Source organism: Sus scrofa, chromosome 11, assembly GCF_054392235.1.
Source record: "Sus scrofa isolate SSC_HxYL_T2T_F1_AM1 chromosome 11, Sscrofa_HxYL_maternal_Yorkshire_Landrace_v2.0, whole genome shotgun sequence".
In the NCBI taxonomy this organism is placed as follows: domain Eukaryota; kingdom Metazoa; phylum Chordata; class Mammalia; order Artiodactyla; family Suidae; genus Sus; species Sus scrofa.
In genome coordinates this window covers 17,403,891-17,419,264 of record NC_139393.1, presented here as the reverse complement: position 1 = coordinate 17,419,264, position 15,374 = coordinate 17,403,891, and the positions used below count along the sequence as shown (strand labels likewise).

Genomic DNA, 15,374 nt, shown 5'->3' with positions numbered 1-15,374 from the left:
AGGGCCCTAAAAATAAATACTATCTTATATAAAATAAACTACTATGTGCAAAAGCTACGTTGCCTTTTCAATAAAGCATTTTCTTTTTTTTTTTTTCCCCAAGACAAGGGAGTCTGGCCATTTAAATTTCCAATGATCTCTACAAATGAGAAAACCAAGGACTGAACTCCAGAAGGACATATCCCAACAGGGAAATTAGTTTCTTAACACCTCAGACAGTTACTCCGTGGGTTAATCAGAGTTGGATGGTTTCCGATTCTAGCTCTTGGCCCTGTCAAGTCTTTCCTTCTGATACATGAATAAATGAATCTGGCTGCAGAAGCTATTTATCAGCTCCTTCCAGGCCAGGAAACCTGAGAAGAGATTTTGCAAATCCACTGAAACCTCACTGGTTCCCAGCCTTTGTTCCCGTGGTGATCAATCTTCTGGAGTGAATGTCAGATCCACACCAGTCCCCATCAGGACACATCCTCCAGCACAAAGCCAACCTCTCCAGCTTGCCCTTTGCTCACTGCTGGCCAGTTGATAAAAGTGCCCAATAGGTTTGCATCCATTTCTTTCCCCAGAGAATTCAAACTGCTGAACCCAGGTACCAAGGACTCTACAGGCCCCTCGCGACTGCATCCCCTTGGGGGAGGCATCAAGATGGCCTAGAACCACTAGAGGCATCTGCTTCCTCTTAGGGCCACCACATCAGCCCCAGATAGGCTTACCTGATAAGACAGCGCCAGGTAGCTGTGGAGGGCATCTAGGTTTTCAATAAACTCAGTGAGATTTCCTCCCAGTGTCCGTAACATCCTGTCATAGCCAGACATCTTACAGAACTTAAAGAAGTATTCCCCAAAGAGTTTCAGAATGGCTTCCATGGAGACACCTGTGGAACCCAAAACAAAGTCACCTGCCAGGTGTGTGTCCTCATTGGCTCAGTCTTCATTTGTTTCCAAAGGGTTCTGATCCCGGCTGTGTAATGTTACTGAATTCTAAGACTTCACCTTCCTCATCAGTAAAGGCCAATAATACCATCAATATCAGAGGGCCACTTGCATCTAGTAGGTGCTCATTAAACTGGTGAGCCCACCCCCACTCCCAGAATCCTACCCTTGTCTTTTCCATAGCTCCCATGACAGAAATTTTTCTGGAATCCAGAAGGAATTGAAAGGGTTCAAAGCTGTCCTATTCCTGTGACAATCTCTTCTCCCACCTCTAGACATCTTCCAAGACAACTGCGTTTAAGTGGACTGAAAAGCGACCTCAGAAGTACCTAATGACCACAACGAAAAAATAACACCAACACATGTATGTCAATGGACCCCAGAGAAGATACCATATCTTTTCAGTGGCTTCCCTTTCTCTCTCAGCCTCTCCGCACCCTGATCTTCTTTTCAGGGGCAGTTTTTACATCTTTCAGAAAGATTTCTCTGTGTATCCCACTCATATGGACATCTCTCTTCCTAAGCGTCCGAAGTTTCTTTTCTTCTAACTGTATGATCATCCTGAAGGGCGGTGACCTCACTCTGCATGTTTTCTGTGCTGGTAGAAGAGGCGCAGTGTGAATGGGGGCTGCCGCCCCATCTGCTCTGCTGGGCTAGACGGCGGCCCATCATTGTTTTATGGGCGGGCAGCAAGCGTTTTTTAAGAATATTTGAAAGTTCCCGAAACACTCATTAATCGATGTGATTTGACTTGGTGCTTGCCAAAACCTTGTAAGACAGATGATGCTATTATCACGTCCCCTATTTGGCAGGTGAGGCCACTGAGGCTGAGTCACTTTTGTGAACGGGCCCAAAACACCCACAAGGACAGAGGCTGTAACTCTCAATGTGGTGCTGTCTGTGCCACATCCCACAGCCTCTGGAGTGGCAGAGAGACGAAGGGTCTCCCCACGGTAGAGGCTGCTTATGGGATTTCATAACTGACACAGGAGAGAGCACATCTATCGATGCCCCTGGCCTGGCAAGGCAGTGACAGGACATTCTCTTTGTGGTGTGGTGGCTCATGGTAGGTCCTGAGGCTGGGAGAGTCCAGAATACCCAGGTTGATGGGAGACCTGCTGGACTCTTGAAGGTTCTATGATGCCAGGCTGGGTCTAGAAATCACAGGTGGCTTTTCAGGTCTCTTGTGTTCTCCAGAACCAGTTCCTATGGGGGTGGATCTGAGGAGGTCTGGGCACTTTCCAGCCTCCACCTGCTTCTTAAGATGGTCTGAATGGCAGATTCCCTACAGCTCATTGTCCACAGCCAGGCTCTTGGGCGAATCATTGTTCTGGAATCTGAGCCAGAAGAGCGTCCTCGCTGAGCTGGTCTGGTCTCATCAGAGATGAGTTTTTATATCTGCCCCAAATGCTGTGTCTTGTGAATCCAGACAAAGCTTGGGGTAGCAGGGTGGGAAGTGGCAACGGCTTATGCTAATTGCCTCTGTTCAGCTCTCTGCTTGGGGGTCCACCCTGGCTGGATGCAGGCAAGATTGTCTATAACAGCGATCAAGAGCGACCAGCTAACCCCCGAGGGAGCTGAAATAATAAATTCCACTCACGTCTTTGCCAAAGCTGATGAGTCCCTGGGAGAAGAACTCCTGGGAAGTACACAGACAGGTGTGGAGTTCTTTCCTTCCACCCTCCCTTCCTGCTCAATCCAGCTAGTTCAAGCTAAGGAAAAAACCCAGCTTGCTCTGTGTCCCCTAGGCTGGAGTTCCAAGCAGGTGCCTCCCGTTACCTGCAGGAAAGCACAATCCCAGAGGCCCGCTTCTCCCAGGGGCCTCTCCCAGGAGGACTGGCCTGTCTGCAAGCCAAGCCAATTATGTTAAAGTGGGAGCAGCAGCCTCCTGTAAAAAGACTGGCTGCTTGACTTTTAGGTCTATAAACTTATACAAATCCATGGAGCTGCTTGTTCCAGAAGGTGCTTATTTTGTTTCTGGACACCCAGATCTGTTAATAGGAAAGGACCTCTGGCTGAGAAGCTGACTGTTCCTTGAACAAGCATATAAGATTTGGGTGTGGTCTTTCCATCTGGGTTTGGGGCTTCCTCTGGGATTTGTAGTTGAATGCTTGTCTAGCAGAAGATAAAGTTCACTTTTTAAAACCAACACCTTGATACAGCTTCCCCCTCCATTAATTTAGGATTCCATGAGTTTTCTAAGTCACACGGAGTCAGGGAGAGATAGGAAAAAACAACAAAATGCAAGAGAGAACTAAACACAAGTTGTAGATGCCTTAGCATATTTTTGATACTGCAAAGGAGAGCCTATATAGCATGCTTCATATTCTGTTTTCAATGCAGCAAAGAGAAATAAGGAAATACACATCTATGTGCTCATTGGTGCAAAAATAAACACCAAGGACTATGGAGATTGGTTACCTGCAGGGCACTGGGGATGAGGTGGACATGCTAGAACAATTGAGTGTGGGGGATGGACACTTCTGAGCAAAATTTTTTGCACAGTTCTGGTTTGGGGAATCATTAATGATTCATTGACTTAAGATCAATAAGGATGGGGACAATTCTAAAATGGAATACATGCAGAAACAAATTAATAGAATGGTTCTGAATAACTGAATTGCCTAGGGGGGAAAAAGCCCAGTAACATTGGAACTCTCTCATTAGGCTAAAGACAAAACGAACTTTAAACAAATATTTGACTGCGGGAGTAGGCGTCCTTCCCACAGCGGTGTGGGTTAGCAATTCTGAAGTGACTTTCTGAAGACGCAAGGCTTAAATCTATAAGTAAATATGTGGTAGATGATGGAAACCAAGTTTCTCACTGTGCGACAATGAAGTTACAACTACAGAAAGAAAAGGAGAACATGAAACCTGCAGTGTAAATTAGGAAATCTACCATCATAAGACCACAAAACCCATCACAGTTTAGACAGATAGATAGATGGGGGGGTGTGTGTGCTCAGGATTCCTTGGCAAGATGGCAGATTTCAGGGCTGGGGCAATGAAATGATAAAATGAGTTTGTAGCATCTTATTACTCCAGAAAGTAAAGGTGTGATCAATGAGGCCATGACCAAAGGAGATAGAGGCCAGCTTGGAGGGGCTTCCGCTGGCTAAATCTTGGAGGATCTGAACATCAAAATAAGTAACAGTTTACAACTTACTAAATAATAAGCAAGAGTTTGCATGGGGATGGATGGATAGGTAAATAGATAGGGAGAATTCTTCCTTATAGTAGAAATTCAACTAATAAGCATAAAAGGAATGATACGCTTAGAAAGTCACCATTTGACCACCATCATCATTATTCAGACAAGAACCACCAGTGAACACTAGAGGGAGGGGTTGGAGAAGCGACAAGATCTTTACGTGGTCTGAGAGCATCTTCTCTAAAGATACTCATTTCAAAGGGAAGGAAAGAATAACTTGACAGTGGAGAAAGCTGGCAGAGTCCATGTTAACCAAGCAAGGTTAACACCAGTAATGGCGCCCATTGACATAAGACGCCTTCGGATAAGAACGGAATGGGATAAAACGTGGCTCTGGGGTCGTCCCACCAAAAACGCACAACCAAATTGAATCGTGGGAGGATAGCAGATCATCCTGAATTGAGCATGCTGCAAAACAGATGACCAGAATTTTCCAAAGAGATGGATGTTATAAGACACACAGACTCAGGGACTACTTGAGACTGCAAACAAAAAAGAGATGTGACAACTGAGATCAGCCAGAGTTTTCCTTTGTCCTAAAGGGCATCATTGGGAAAACCGGAAAAATCCCAGTCAAATGTGTAAATTAGATAATAGCACCACATCCGCGTTCATTTTCTGAGTTGGATGGTGTTCTGTAGTCACATTAAGAGAACTTGAAGGGATAGGGAGACATCATGTTCTAACCTACCAGCGATTCAGGGGGAGAAAACATTATAGAAGGACAGAGGCAACGTGGTAAAATGGTAACGCTTGGGGAATATGGATGAAGCATGTTTGGGGACTCTTGGTGCTATTCTTACAAACCTCCTGGGAGTTTAAAAGGATGTCAACAGAGAAAGGTTTTGCTGATGGTCCTGCAAAGACCTTGGGAAATCTGATATGAGAAGACCGCATTTGCCCACAGCCAGCTGGGATTCAGCTGCATCCTGGGCCTCCGTAATAGTCTGCATTTTGTTAGGTAGAATCAGGGCTTTCTGATTATGCCTGAAAATGTCTTTATCCCATTAGAGACTCCCACTGAAATAATGGTACAATGATGGGAAACCCGAAATTCCCTTTAAGACTTTGCAGCGAAAACAACCAGGGGGAAAAATAAGGGGCGGAGGAATCAGAGGGATGAAGTGAGATTGGCCAACTGTGAGTAATGATCAAAGCTGGGTCCAGGATAGATAGGTGGGCTTCTGTGTACAATCCTCTTGACATTTGTGTCTGTGAAAAATACTATTAAAAACTGGGGTTTGGGGGAGTTCCTGTTGTGGCTCAGAGGTTACAAACCAGACTAGTATCCACGAGGGTGTGGGTTTGATCTCTGGCCCCACTCAGTGGGTTAAGGATCTGGCGTTGCCATGAGCTGTGGTGTGGGTCGCAGACGCGGCTCAGATCTGGTGTGGCTGTGGCTGTGACATAGGCCGGCAGCTGCAGCTATGATTCAACCCCTATCCTGGGAATGTCCATATGCCATGGATGAGGCCCTAAACAAGAAAAAAAGTATGCTTTTTTTTTTTTTAATGGAGGACTTTTTCGATTGCAGAAACAAAACTGTCACCAAGTGTCCATGCTTGGCTTCTCAGGAGAAGTGCAAAGCCTTCTGAGAAACTTTTCCATGAGGATGATGCATCAAACTTGCTGACTTGGGCTTGGCTCTTTGGCAACACTGGCAAATGTTTACCTCTTGCTGGGTGACCGCTCGAGGGACTGGGAAGAGCAGAGGTGGGCCATGGAGGGCGGGGACACCAGAGCCACAGCCACCCAGCTCGGCCTTCTGGACAAGGGGCCCACTCGGGCTGGACTGCCCATGACCTCTGCCACTGCCCCCCCATCACCTAGAAACAGGCAGCAAGAGCTGGTTTTTAGATGATCCACATGAGGCACCCTGAAAAGCATGTGCTCTTCCAGAAGACAGGGCAGTGCTTGTTAGCCATTTTAGGGAATTTTCCATTGAAAAACTTCCGTCCTAAAGCTTTGGTATCCAAAGGAACAAGCTTCAGGGATCTGGAAAGAACCATCTGCCCAGAGTCCTCTCCTTTTCAGAAGCCACTGCTCCAGCCAGGCATGAGATAGCCAGTGGCAAACTCTTTGTGAGTTGGCTAGAGAGGCGTTGAAGGGAACTCTGTCCAATCTCTTGGGATAGAACAGGATGGAAGATAGGAGAAAAAGAATGTATATAGATCCATGACGAGGTTGCTGTGCTGTACGGCAGACGTTGACACAACACTGTAAATCAACTAGACTTTAATAAAAATAAAATTAAAGGAACAGCTTCCTAGATTGGGAGCACGGGTTGCTAGGAGGAGAGACTCTTAAGAGGGGCGGCTGGGCTCCAGGTGCAGCATCGGTTGATCACGTGATAGAGAAAAAGGAGCCACGAAGTCGATGCAGGCAGCTCAGGGAGAGTTGGAGGGGGGGTCGGGGGGCTGGGTGCTGCTGCCCCGTCTCAGGCCTGGTACAAACTGCCTGCTGCCCCTGGAATGAACTTTGGAACGGAGAAGGCAGCCCAGCGGGGAGCCCGCTGGGTGGGCTCGAGGGAGGGGGCCCTCTTGGGTGAGTACCAGCTCTGCGTTCCGCACTCCGCTCACGTTTCTGGACTTCGTCTGTGTACCACCATCCTCCACCTACAGAGAGATGGGGCCGGTATTGGTGATGTGCTCACCCACGGGGAACTTGCCCCAGCTTGCACTGTGAGGAGACGATACAGCCAGGCGGTGAGCTGGTTCCAAAGCCCGTGCTAGAGACCCCATGCTCCCCAGGCAGCTGCTCCCCCAGCACCCGGGCCCTGGCCTTGGGGTCCGGTCACTGAGGTCCATCTCCATTTTTGGTTGGTCAAATGGCCTGAGTTACAGATTCTTCCTTAGAAGGTCTCAGGAGAGGTCAAATATGCTAAGGCCTGATTTCAGGACTTGGTAAAATTTTATGTCGCTCTTGTTTTTCAAGAGGTAAGCGCCGCGAAGGCTTGTTGGCGTTTGCTGAGAGCTGACTGTTGAAATGCGTTTTACCCCTGGTTTCTTAGCGAGTGAGGTCTAGACGGGCACAGCTGTGCCAAATGGCTGTTGTGTGTTGTTTTGAATTTTGTCACTTCAGATCCCTAATAACCCACTTACACACTAAGTAGGCACTTATTCATGTACAGAACAATTCTTACGCGAGGCTCAACCTGCCATCTGCTCCCATCCTGAATTATGCCAATTAGAAAGCGCAGAGCGGTCTGGAAAAGCCCCAGCAATTGCTGAAAGGTAGAGAAACGGCATTCTGGAGCCCAACTGGAAGGCAGAGCATTAGCTGGTGGTAACTGAACACGCTTTTCTCTTTGTCTAGCGGAAGCATTTGTCTCAATTGACCAGGGCCTTTTGTTAAACAGACGGCCTTCAGGCAGGGCCTTCCTCTCTCTGTTTGATGGGAGGTAGATGAGAGACAGTCAGACAGACAGATATCCAGCCAGGGCTCTCGCCCAGGTCGATTCCAAAGCCTTTGCTAGAGACCTACCCACCCTGTCAATCTGTATATCTGTATCTCTCTCTACCTATGCTGGTCCATAGATAGATGGAGAGAGAGAGAAGCCACACGGCCCATCCCCCCCAGGGCCATCTTGATTCCAGATCTCATATCTGTGTTTACAGAATTTTGAATCCCAACTTTTCATTTGAAAACTGTTCTCGCCATACTTCCACTCCTTCAGAGGTAGGCCAGCAGGTGTTACTGAGATAAACAAGAAGAAAACACCCTTCTGGGAGTTCCAGTCGTGGTGCAGTGGTTGACGAATCCGACTGGGAACCATGAGGTTGCGGGTTCGGTCCCTGCCCTTGCTCAGTGGGTTAACGATCCGGCGTTGCCATGAGCTGTGGTGTAGCTCACAGACGCAGCTCGGATCCCGTGTTGCTGTGGCTCTGGCGTAGACCGGTGGCTACAGCTCCGATTCGACCCCTAGCCTGGGAACCTCCATATGCCGCGGGAGTGGCCCAAAGAAATAGTAAAAAGACAAAAAAAAAACCCAAAGAAAAGAAAACACCCTTCTGATCTCTGCAGCTAGCCAGGGAGAAATCACAGTGATAGCCTTTGGCCTTGGGTAGAAGGCGGAGGAGGGTCAGCCCACACATTGGTCTCTTAACTTGCGTTGCTGCCTCAAAACCCATTGGTGGTGTGGAGCTGTGATGGGAGCTCTGCTACAGGTCCCGCCACGCTACAGTGTCCACAATCACACATGGTTACAAAAACAGCCTGGGTGCGATAAGAGATGTGTGTTTTCTTTCTGAACATCGAAAAACTTCTTAGAGTTTCTGTACTGGTCTGCTAGGGCTCCTTTCCCTAGACTAGAAAGTGGCCTAAACAACAGATTAATTTCCTCATAATTCTGGAGGCTAGAGGTTCAAGTTTAAGGTACCACTATGGCCAGTTTCTAGTGAAAGCGCTTCTCCCTCTGTCCTCATATTGTGTATGTGGAGAGGGAGGGGGAGAGAAAGAGAAACAAGCTCTCTGGTGTCCCTTCCTAAAGGGCACTGATCCCATGAGAAGGGTCCCACCCCCATAACCTCCTCTAAACCTAATTATCTCCCAAAGGCCCCTCCTCCAAATACCATCACGATAGTGGGTTAGGGCTTCAACATACCCATTTGGGAAGAGACGCAATTCAGTCCACAGTAAATCTTAAGTAAAAAGATTTTAAAAATCTTGGGGGGAATCTGTTTCTTACAGATCCCTGCTCCACATCACGAGATGACCAAACTTTTCCTATAAGTTCAAAGAGGAACTCCTTTAAGTTTTGCAGATCCTGTGGTCTGTGGGGTAGTGCATGTTAGAATAAAGTGTCCACATGATTTTAAGAAATACATTTAACCACAGGTTAACATATCATAACCACAAGTTAAAAAATACTAAAAAGCTGGAGTTCCCCTCGTGGCTCAGTGGTTACTGAATCCGACTAAGAACCATGAGTTGCAGGTTTGATCCCTGGCCTCGATCACTGTTTAAGGGTCCAGCATTGCCCTGAGCTGTGGGGTAGGTCACAGGTGCAGCCCAGATCCCCCGTTGCTAAGGCTGTGATGTAGGCCAGTGGCTACAGCTTCAATTGGACCCCTAGCCTAGGAACCTCCAAAAGCCGCAGGAATGGCTCTAAAAAGAAAAAATATATATATTAAAAAGCAATGTTGAAGAAAATGAACTCCCTCCCCCCAGGAAGTGCGTTGGACAAGGAGTCAGAGCGGTCGCACTGGGGCAGAAAGATGCTGTTAGGAGGAGAAGCGGGGTCCGGGCTCCCAGCCCAGGGGCAGCCCAGTGCTGTAAAGAACAGACACCCTGGAGTCAGCCTCCTGCAGAAAATCCTCACTCCACCTGCCTTTTGACAGCTCAAGTCCCCTGGCATCAGCTGCGGGGTGACAAAGAGGTCTGGGAGCCCCCCGCCCCATCAGGAAGGCCAGGTGGGAGTGGGATTTGCCTGTGGTGTGGATGCCGCCCAGGCCCCAGCCCACCTTTTCCCTGGAAGCTCTCTGAGCCCCTTTGGGAAGGGGTGTGGGGGTGCCTACCTGTGGTGCCGGGAGGCCTCCGGAGCCCTGCCCGCCAACCACCTGCCTCCTCTCTCAAAGGGTCACTGCCAGGGGAGGCTGGGCACTGGCTGTGGATGGTGTCCGGAGGTGTTGCTGCGCTTGGAGCCCAAACTCAAGGAGCTGAAGGGTCAAAGGAACATTGCACTCCCTGCTTCTTATTTCCAGGCTCAGAAAGCACCTGAGCAAGTTCTGTTAGGAAGTGCACGTGACAAGTGACTGGGCGCTGACACACGTCTGGTTGGAGGTTAATGACCAGTTGGCACCCTGGGTTCCTCTTCACTCCAGGTTCCTCCACTGGCACCTCTGACCCCTGCTTGGCTCGGACAAACCTGAGCCAAGGGCAGCAGGTGGCCACCCAGCCCGGAAGGGATCGGCTCATCACACACTATCTGCTCCCTCCCTCAGCCTCCGCCACACCCCTCCCAGCTCTGTGGAGTCTCCTGCTTCTCTTGGATGCAGGTGCTCGGAAGGTTTTCCACATCTGGGAGTTGACCAGGGACATGAGAAGGGATGCAGATGTAGTGCAATTGCCATGGGAAAAGCCAGGGGGGAGCCCTCTTTGCCAGCGGGCCCAGGTGTGTGAGGCTAAGGCTGGCATGTTTGTTTCATTTTTAATCAGTGAATTTTTCTGAGATTCAAAGGGAAGGGAGATAAACACGACACCTCACTGGAGAAGGTGCACTACACGTGACTGCCGCCTTCCGGTGAAGCCACCTGTCCCTGTGGGCTTAAGGGCAGCTCGCTGTCCTGGTGTGTTCTCATGTACCCCCACTGGGCTGGCCAGACTGTGGCCTTAATCTGCGACTGCCTCAGGAAGGGTTCCCTGGAGAACAGCCGGCTTGCTGGGTCCTCAGAGGTGCCATGAAATGAGCTGGCAACCACACCCCTGCCTCCTGAGCCCCTGGGGGCAGCACGAGAACTGGCCTTGAGGTCTTAAGCTTCCGGGCTCCACCCACATTTCCAAAAGGCCTGCTCCCAGGTCTCGGGTGCCTGGCCAGGATGCTGACGCAGTGTTCCCCTGTGATCTTCCCTCAGTGCCACCCCAGCATGACCCAAAGCCACGTGGCTGTGAGGAGCGGGCGAGGGACTGAAAGGGGGGTGTTATCAGAGGGCCCGGGAGTGCTTCCTACAGGCCAAGCCCTAGAACCTGGGACGGGAAGGCCACTTCCTTCCTTGCCCTCCAGTCCCACCTCACTGTGCACCCAGTGCTGGTGACATGGAAGGAGGATGGACTGGGTTGAATAGTGCCCCCCTCCCCAAATCTATGTCCTCCTGAAACCTCCAAATGTCACCTTCTTTGGAAATGGGGTCTTTGTAGACATCACTAGTTACATGGAGGTGAGGTCGTGCTGGGTTAGGGTGGGCCCCTCATCCAGCGAGGTGACTGTGTAAGAAAGCCGCGTGAAGACACAGGGAAGGAGGCCCTGGCAGGATGGAGGCAGAAGCTGGAGCCACCAGCTATGAGCCAAGGGCAGCTCTGACCAACAGAAGCCAGGAGACAGGCTTGGCACCACTCCTCCCTTGGGGTTTCCAGGAGGAACTCGCCCTGCTGACACTTTGAATTTGGACTTTCAGTCTCTACACCCAAGAGGATCAACTTCTGCTGTCAGAAGCTACCCTATGGCAGTACTTTGTTAGAGCAGCCTCAGGAAATTAACACAGAGGGAAGGAAAGGAGGTTTTGTTTTTGTTTTTTGTTTGTTGGAGCTTATTATATGATGTCACATTGGGGGCACTCACATCCATCACCTCCTTTAATTTTCAAAACTCTGAAGGGTGGATCTTACTATTCTCATTTGAATGATAAGAAACTTACAATTAAATAGGTTGTCCTGGGTCATTACGCTAGAAAGCGAGAAAGCAAGTTCTCTTTGTCCTGTGCCTTTGCACATTAGAGCCTGGGGAGTGAACAAGTTAATATAATAAACCATCCCTTGCTGGTAAATCCATTTTGCGAGTGCATGTGTCTTATGAGGGAGACCATCTACACACAGTCCCCGGATTGGGACCCCACCAGTGGTATTTTAATGTCTAAGCAGATGGGAAGATGTCCCATGGCAGAGCAGATGGGGAGAAGGACCCTTGGCACCCATAAAGCACACCATGTCCATTTGCAGGTAAACTCAATGGGACTCTCCATGCTGTTGCTCATGACACCCAGAAATCACTGTGACAAGCCATTTCCAAGATATTACAACATCCGTCAGAGTCAAGGGCAAGGCCAAATATGACCAAGGTGATGCTGAGGAGGAACCTCAGTGTTGCTCACAATGTTTGTCTAGGAGAAGCCTAAAGTTACCCAATGGGAAGGATGGATTGCCAGATGAGGGTAGACCAGAAACCCAGTACGACTGCACTCCTTGTGGGAAGAGGGGGCTTTGGACGTAGAGAAGAGACAAGCTGGGGGAGGCGCCACATGAAATGGAAGCAGAGATTGGAGATACGATGTCCCAAGGAGCACTAGGGGTCACCAGAACCCGGGAGAGGAAGGATTCTTCCCTGGAGCCTTCGGATGGAACACGGCCCGACCAGCACCTTGACTGTAAACTTCCAGTCCCTGAACTACGACAGAACAAATGTCTGTTGTTTTAATCACCCAGCTTGTGGTAGAGTTGATCCTCACTATTTGTAGCTTGGGTGTTTGCAGGTTTACCTGCTCCCTCCACTGCATTTGGAAGCCCCAAATCAACAGAGCTTTTGTGGTCACTCATGGATACACACAGCAGAGAAAAACTGAGTCACCAAACACGCATGTTTCTAGCAAAGGCTGAACCAGACACTGCTCCCTTCTGGTTTCAGGTCTCAGACTACAAACAAGTGTCCTCTCAACCAACTATTGAGTGCTATGGTTTTGTGTTTTTGCTTTTTTTTTCTTGCAGGTTGTGTACATTTTATTGGTGGTTCTGCCATTTAAAATGTCCCAAGCATGGTGGGAACTGCTGTCCAGTGTTCTTGAGCCCAAGAAGGCTGTGATGTGCCTTAGGGAGAAAATACTTGCCTTAGATAAGATTTCTTCAGGCACGAGTTATAGTGCCATTAGCCAGGAGTTCAATGGGAATGAATCAGCAGTACATAGGAAATAAGGTGTCTTTAAACAGATTTAAACACACAAAAACAAGATGATGTATTTATAAGTTATGAAAATGAAAATATGGCCAGAGGCTCTCAGGAAATTAACCCTGCCTTTCCTCTAGAAACAATGGCTCAGTATTTGCTAATTGGGTGTTTGCAGAGACTTTATAAAGCAAAACTATGGCAAAGAACGGGAATTGATTGTACGATGTCAAAGCAGCCCCAGGAAACCAAAAAAGCCCCATTCTGCTACTTACCAAGAACACTGCAGGCCTCTTGGATGAGCTTAATGGTGATGACATCATCATAGACCGTATAGGTCATGAAGGCATCTTGCACGTCCACACGAGCTCTGAAAGATAAATCAAGATGCAATGAGAACACAGCAACTGGAGCTTGGCCCCGGGAATGTGTCCACCAACACAGCAAGGTACAGCAACACCACTCCTGGTCATAAGAAATGAAAAGCATTGGAGTGTGTGGGTGTCTGCTTTTCAAAGACACCTTCCCTGGACCCCAGTTTGGGCCAAGAGCTCCCTTCTCGAGTACCCACCATAGGCTAGGAGTTTTCCCAGCTTCAATCAAGAGTATTGATCTTACTTACCCCCTAGAATGGGCTCCTTGAGCATGACTCTTGTGACTTAGCTTTGAGGCCCCTGCAAACAGCACTGTGCTTGGCACGTGTTAAAAAACCTAATACACGGTAGTGAACTTAGAATTCCGTGACCATGGAGCCGCCTCTTCTGAAGCAGGGAGAGCAGCTCCCTGAGAATCTCATGGTTTTGCAATGTGTTCAGCTGGAGAGACTGATAGATTTTGGTCTTGTAACAGCTCGCCTGCCTGGTGAAGAGTCAGAAAGCTGGCACTCTTGGCTTGGTTTTTGTGTGAACCACGAAGTTGCAGTTGGCAATTCAGGGGGAAGGAGGCTGGTCAGGGAATTGTCCCATAAGAACGGGAGGTTCCACTGAAACTGAGGACTGGGTAGGCAAAGAAACAGGAGCCTCTGGACAGAGAGAATGCGCTTTGAGGCAGCAGAGAGCATGTCTGAAGAACAGAGAAGAGCACAGAGCATTTGAGTTCTCCCAGAAGTCATCACAGGATCTTGGAACTGGGAGAGAAGAGAAATTTCCTAATTGTCCAATCCCAGTCCTTCACAAGACTGTTTGCTTCTTAACAAGAAGCTCACCCTCTGCAGGGGAGTATATTCCATTTACAGACTGTTGTCTCTGATAGAAAGTTCCTTCCTATTGTTGAGCTGAAACCTATTTCTGGGCCCCAATCATACCTTCTATTTGTTGAGCATCTCCTTTGGGCCAGAGATGACAGATGATGTCTAATCATCCCCTGTACTGGTAAGGAAACTGGCGCCCAGAGAGGTTGAGGGTCTCGCCAGGATCACACAGTTGACAAGTGAAGGATCTGGGCTCTGAGCTCCGAAGCCCATGTGGCTCCTGCCTTTCGCTGCTGCAACTGACTTTAGTTCCGCCCTTGGGGGAAAGAGCAGACTGGGCTGGTCCCACCTCCAGATCCCAAGCCCTCTGTATTTGAAGATCCTTAGCCATTCCTAAATCTTTAAATTTTTCCAGGCTAAGCACTCCTTTCTTCTTCTGGAATTCATCTTCCTCACTGTAAGATGGGGCAATGACACCTGTCCTGCTTTTCCGACAGGAGCAGATGAGGGTAAAACAGGATGACCAAAGGGAAGGAGCTGGGGGAAACTGAGAAGCTCTGTCACAACTGCAAAGAGGGCGGTGACAGTACAGAGGACACGGAGGTGGCCTGGGGCCCTGGGGGTGACTCAGAGTGGGAGGCTAAAGACTGTTCCAGGCCGAGCCTGATGCAAATGAGCTCCAAGGGTAAAACCCTCCCCCCCTTTGGCGTTTGGTTTCCTTATCTGTAAAGTAAAGGGAGTGGGCGATGAAATCCATGTTCCCCGGCTGCCTTCCTCCTCCTTCACACACTCAGTGGGGATCCTTAGCCCCAGGAGCCCTGTCCCATAGTTGTGCATCACAGAACTAGAAGCTCCTCAAGGGCTTCCTGCAGTTTGTAAGATTTCCTGTTGGGTTCACATCTGTCCAGGAGGGGCCTCGAAGCCTCAGCATGTGCGGCTGTTCCAAAAAGGTGGACGAGGGGCCTGGGCAGATGGGGGATTGAAACCACCAGGGCTTCCTTAGGCAGGGAGCGCTCTGCCATGTGGCCAGAACCCTCCACCTCTTCCCCAGGGCACGTGGGCCTTTGTGCAAATGTGTGCCCTGCTTCTGTGCCTGTGACCATAGCAGAAACATGATGGGCAAGACCCAAGATCAAACTTGACGTGTTGTCATGGTTTGTCCTTAAAACCCCAGAAGGCTTATGTTGTCTCTACCACCTCTGGAAATGGAACAAACTCTGGCCTCCCCAGGCCTTTGGTGGGACCAACCCATTCATCCTTGTCTGGGCCTGGCAGCCTCCTCTTTCCTGTAGGCTGAGCTGATAATACTTGAGCCTCAACGATGGACATGGGTTCTATATAGGTTGCATGTTTCTGGAAAGAAAGCCAGACCTGCTCACACTGTTACGATTACAGAGACTGTCAGACTTGTTTATCGACCCCCAAGATTTTGCAGAGAAGAGTCAGTGCACA

General features: G+C 49.1%; 1 protein-coding gene across 6 annotated transcripts in view; it reads right to left on the bottom strand.

Annotated features, from left to right (window-relative positions):
* Positions 1 to 15,374, bottom strand: part of LOC100625149 (guanylate cyclase soluble subunit beta-2) — a 65,774-nt gene that overhangs the window by 34,087 nt on the left and 16,313 nt on the right. For all 6 annotated transcript variants that reach the window (XR_014819355.1, XM_084981607.1, XM_084981609.1 and 3 more), the window contains 2 exons: positions 13,009 to 13,103; positions 714 to 874 (listed from right to left, as the gene is read on the bottom strand). Coding sequence is in view for 5 of the 6 variants with exons in the window: in XM_084981607.1 (XP_084837733.1) it covers positions 714 to 874; positions 13,009 to 13,103 (256 nt within the window). In the remaining variant the exon portion in view is untranslated. The remainder of the gene's footprint in view (positions 1 to 713; positions 875 to 13,008; positions 13,104 to 15,374) is intronic.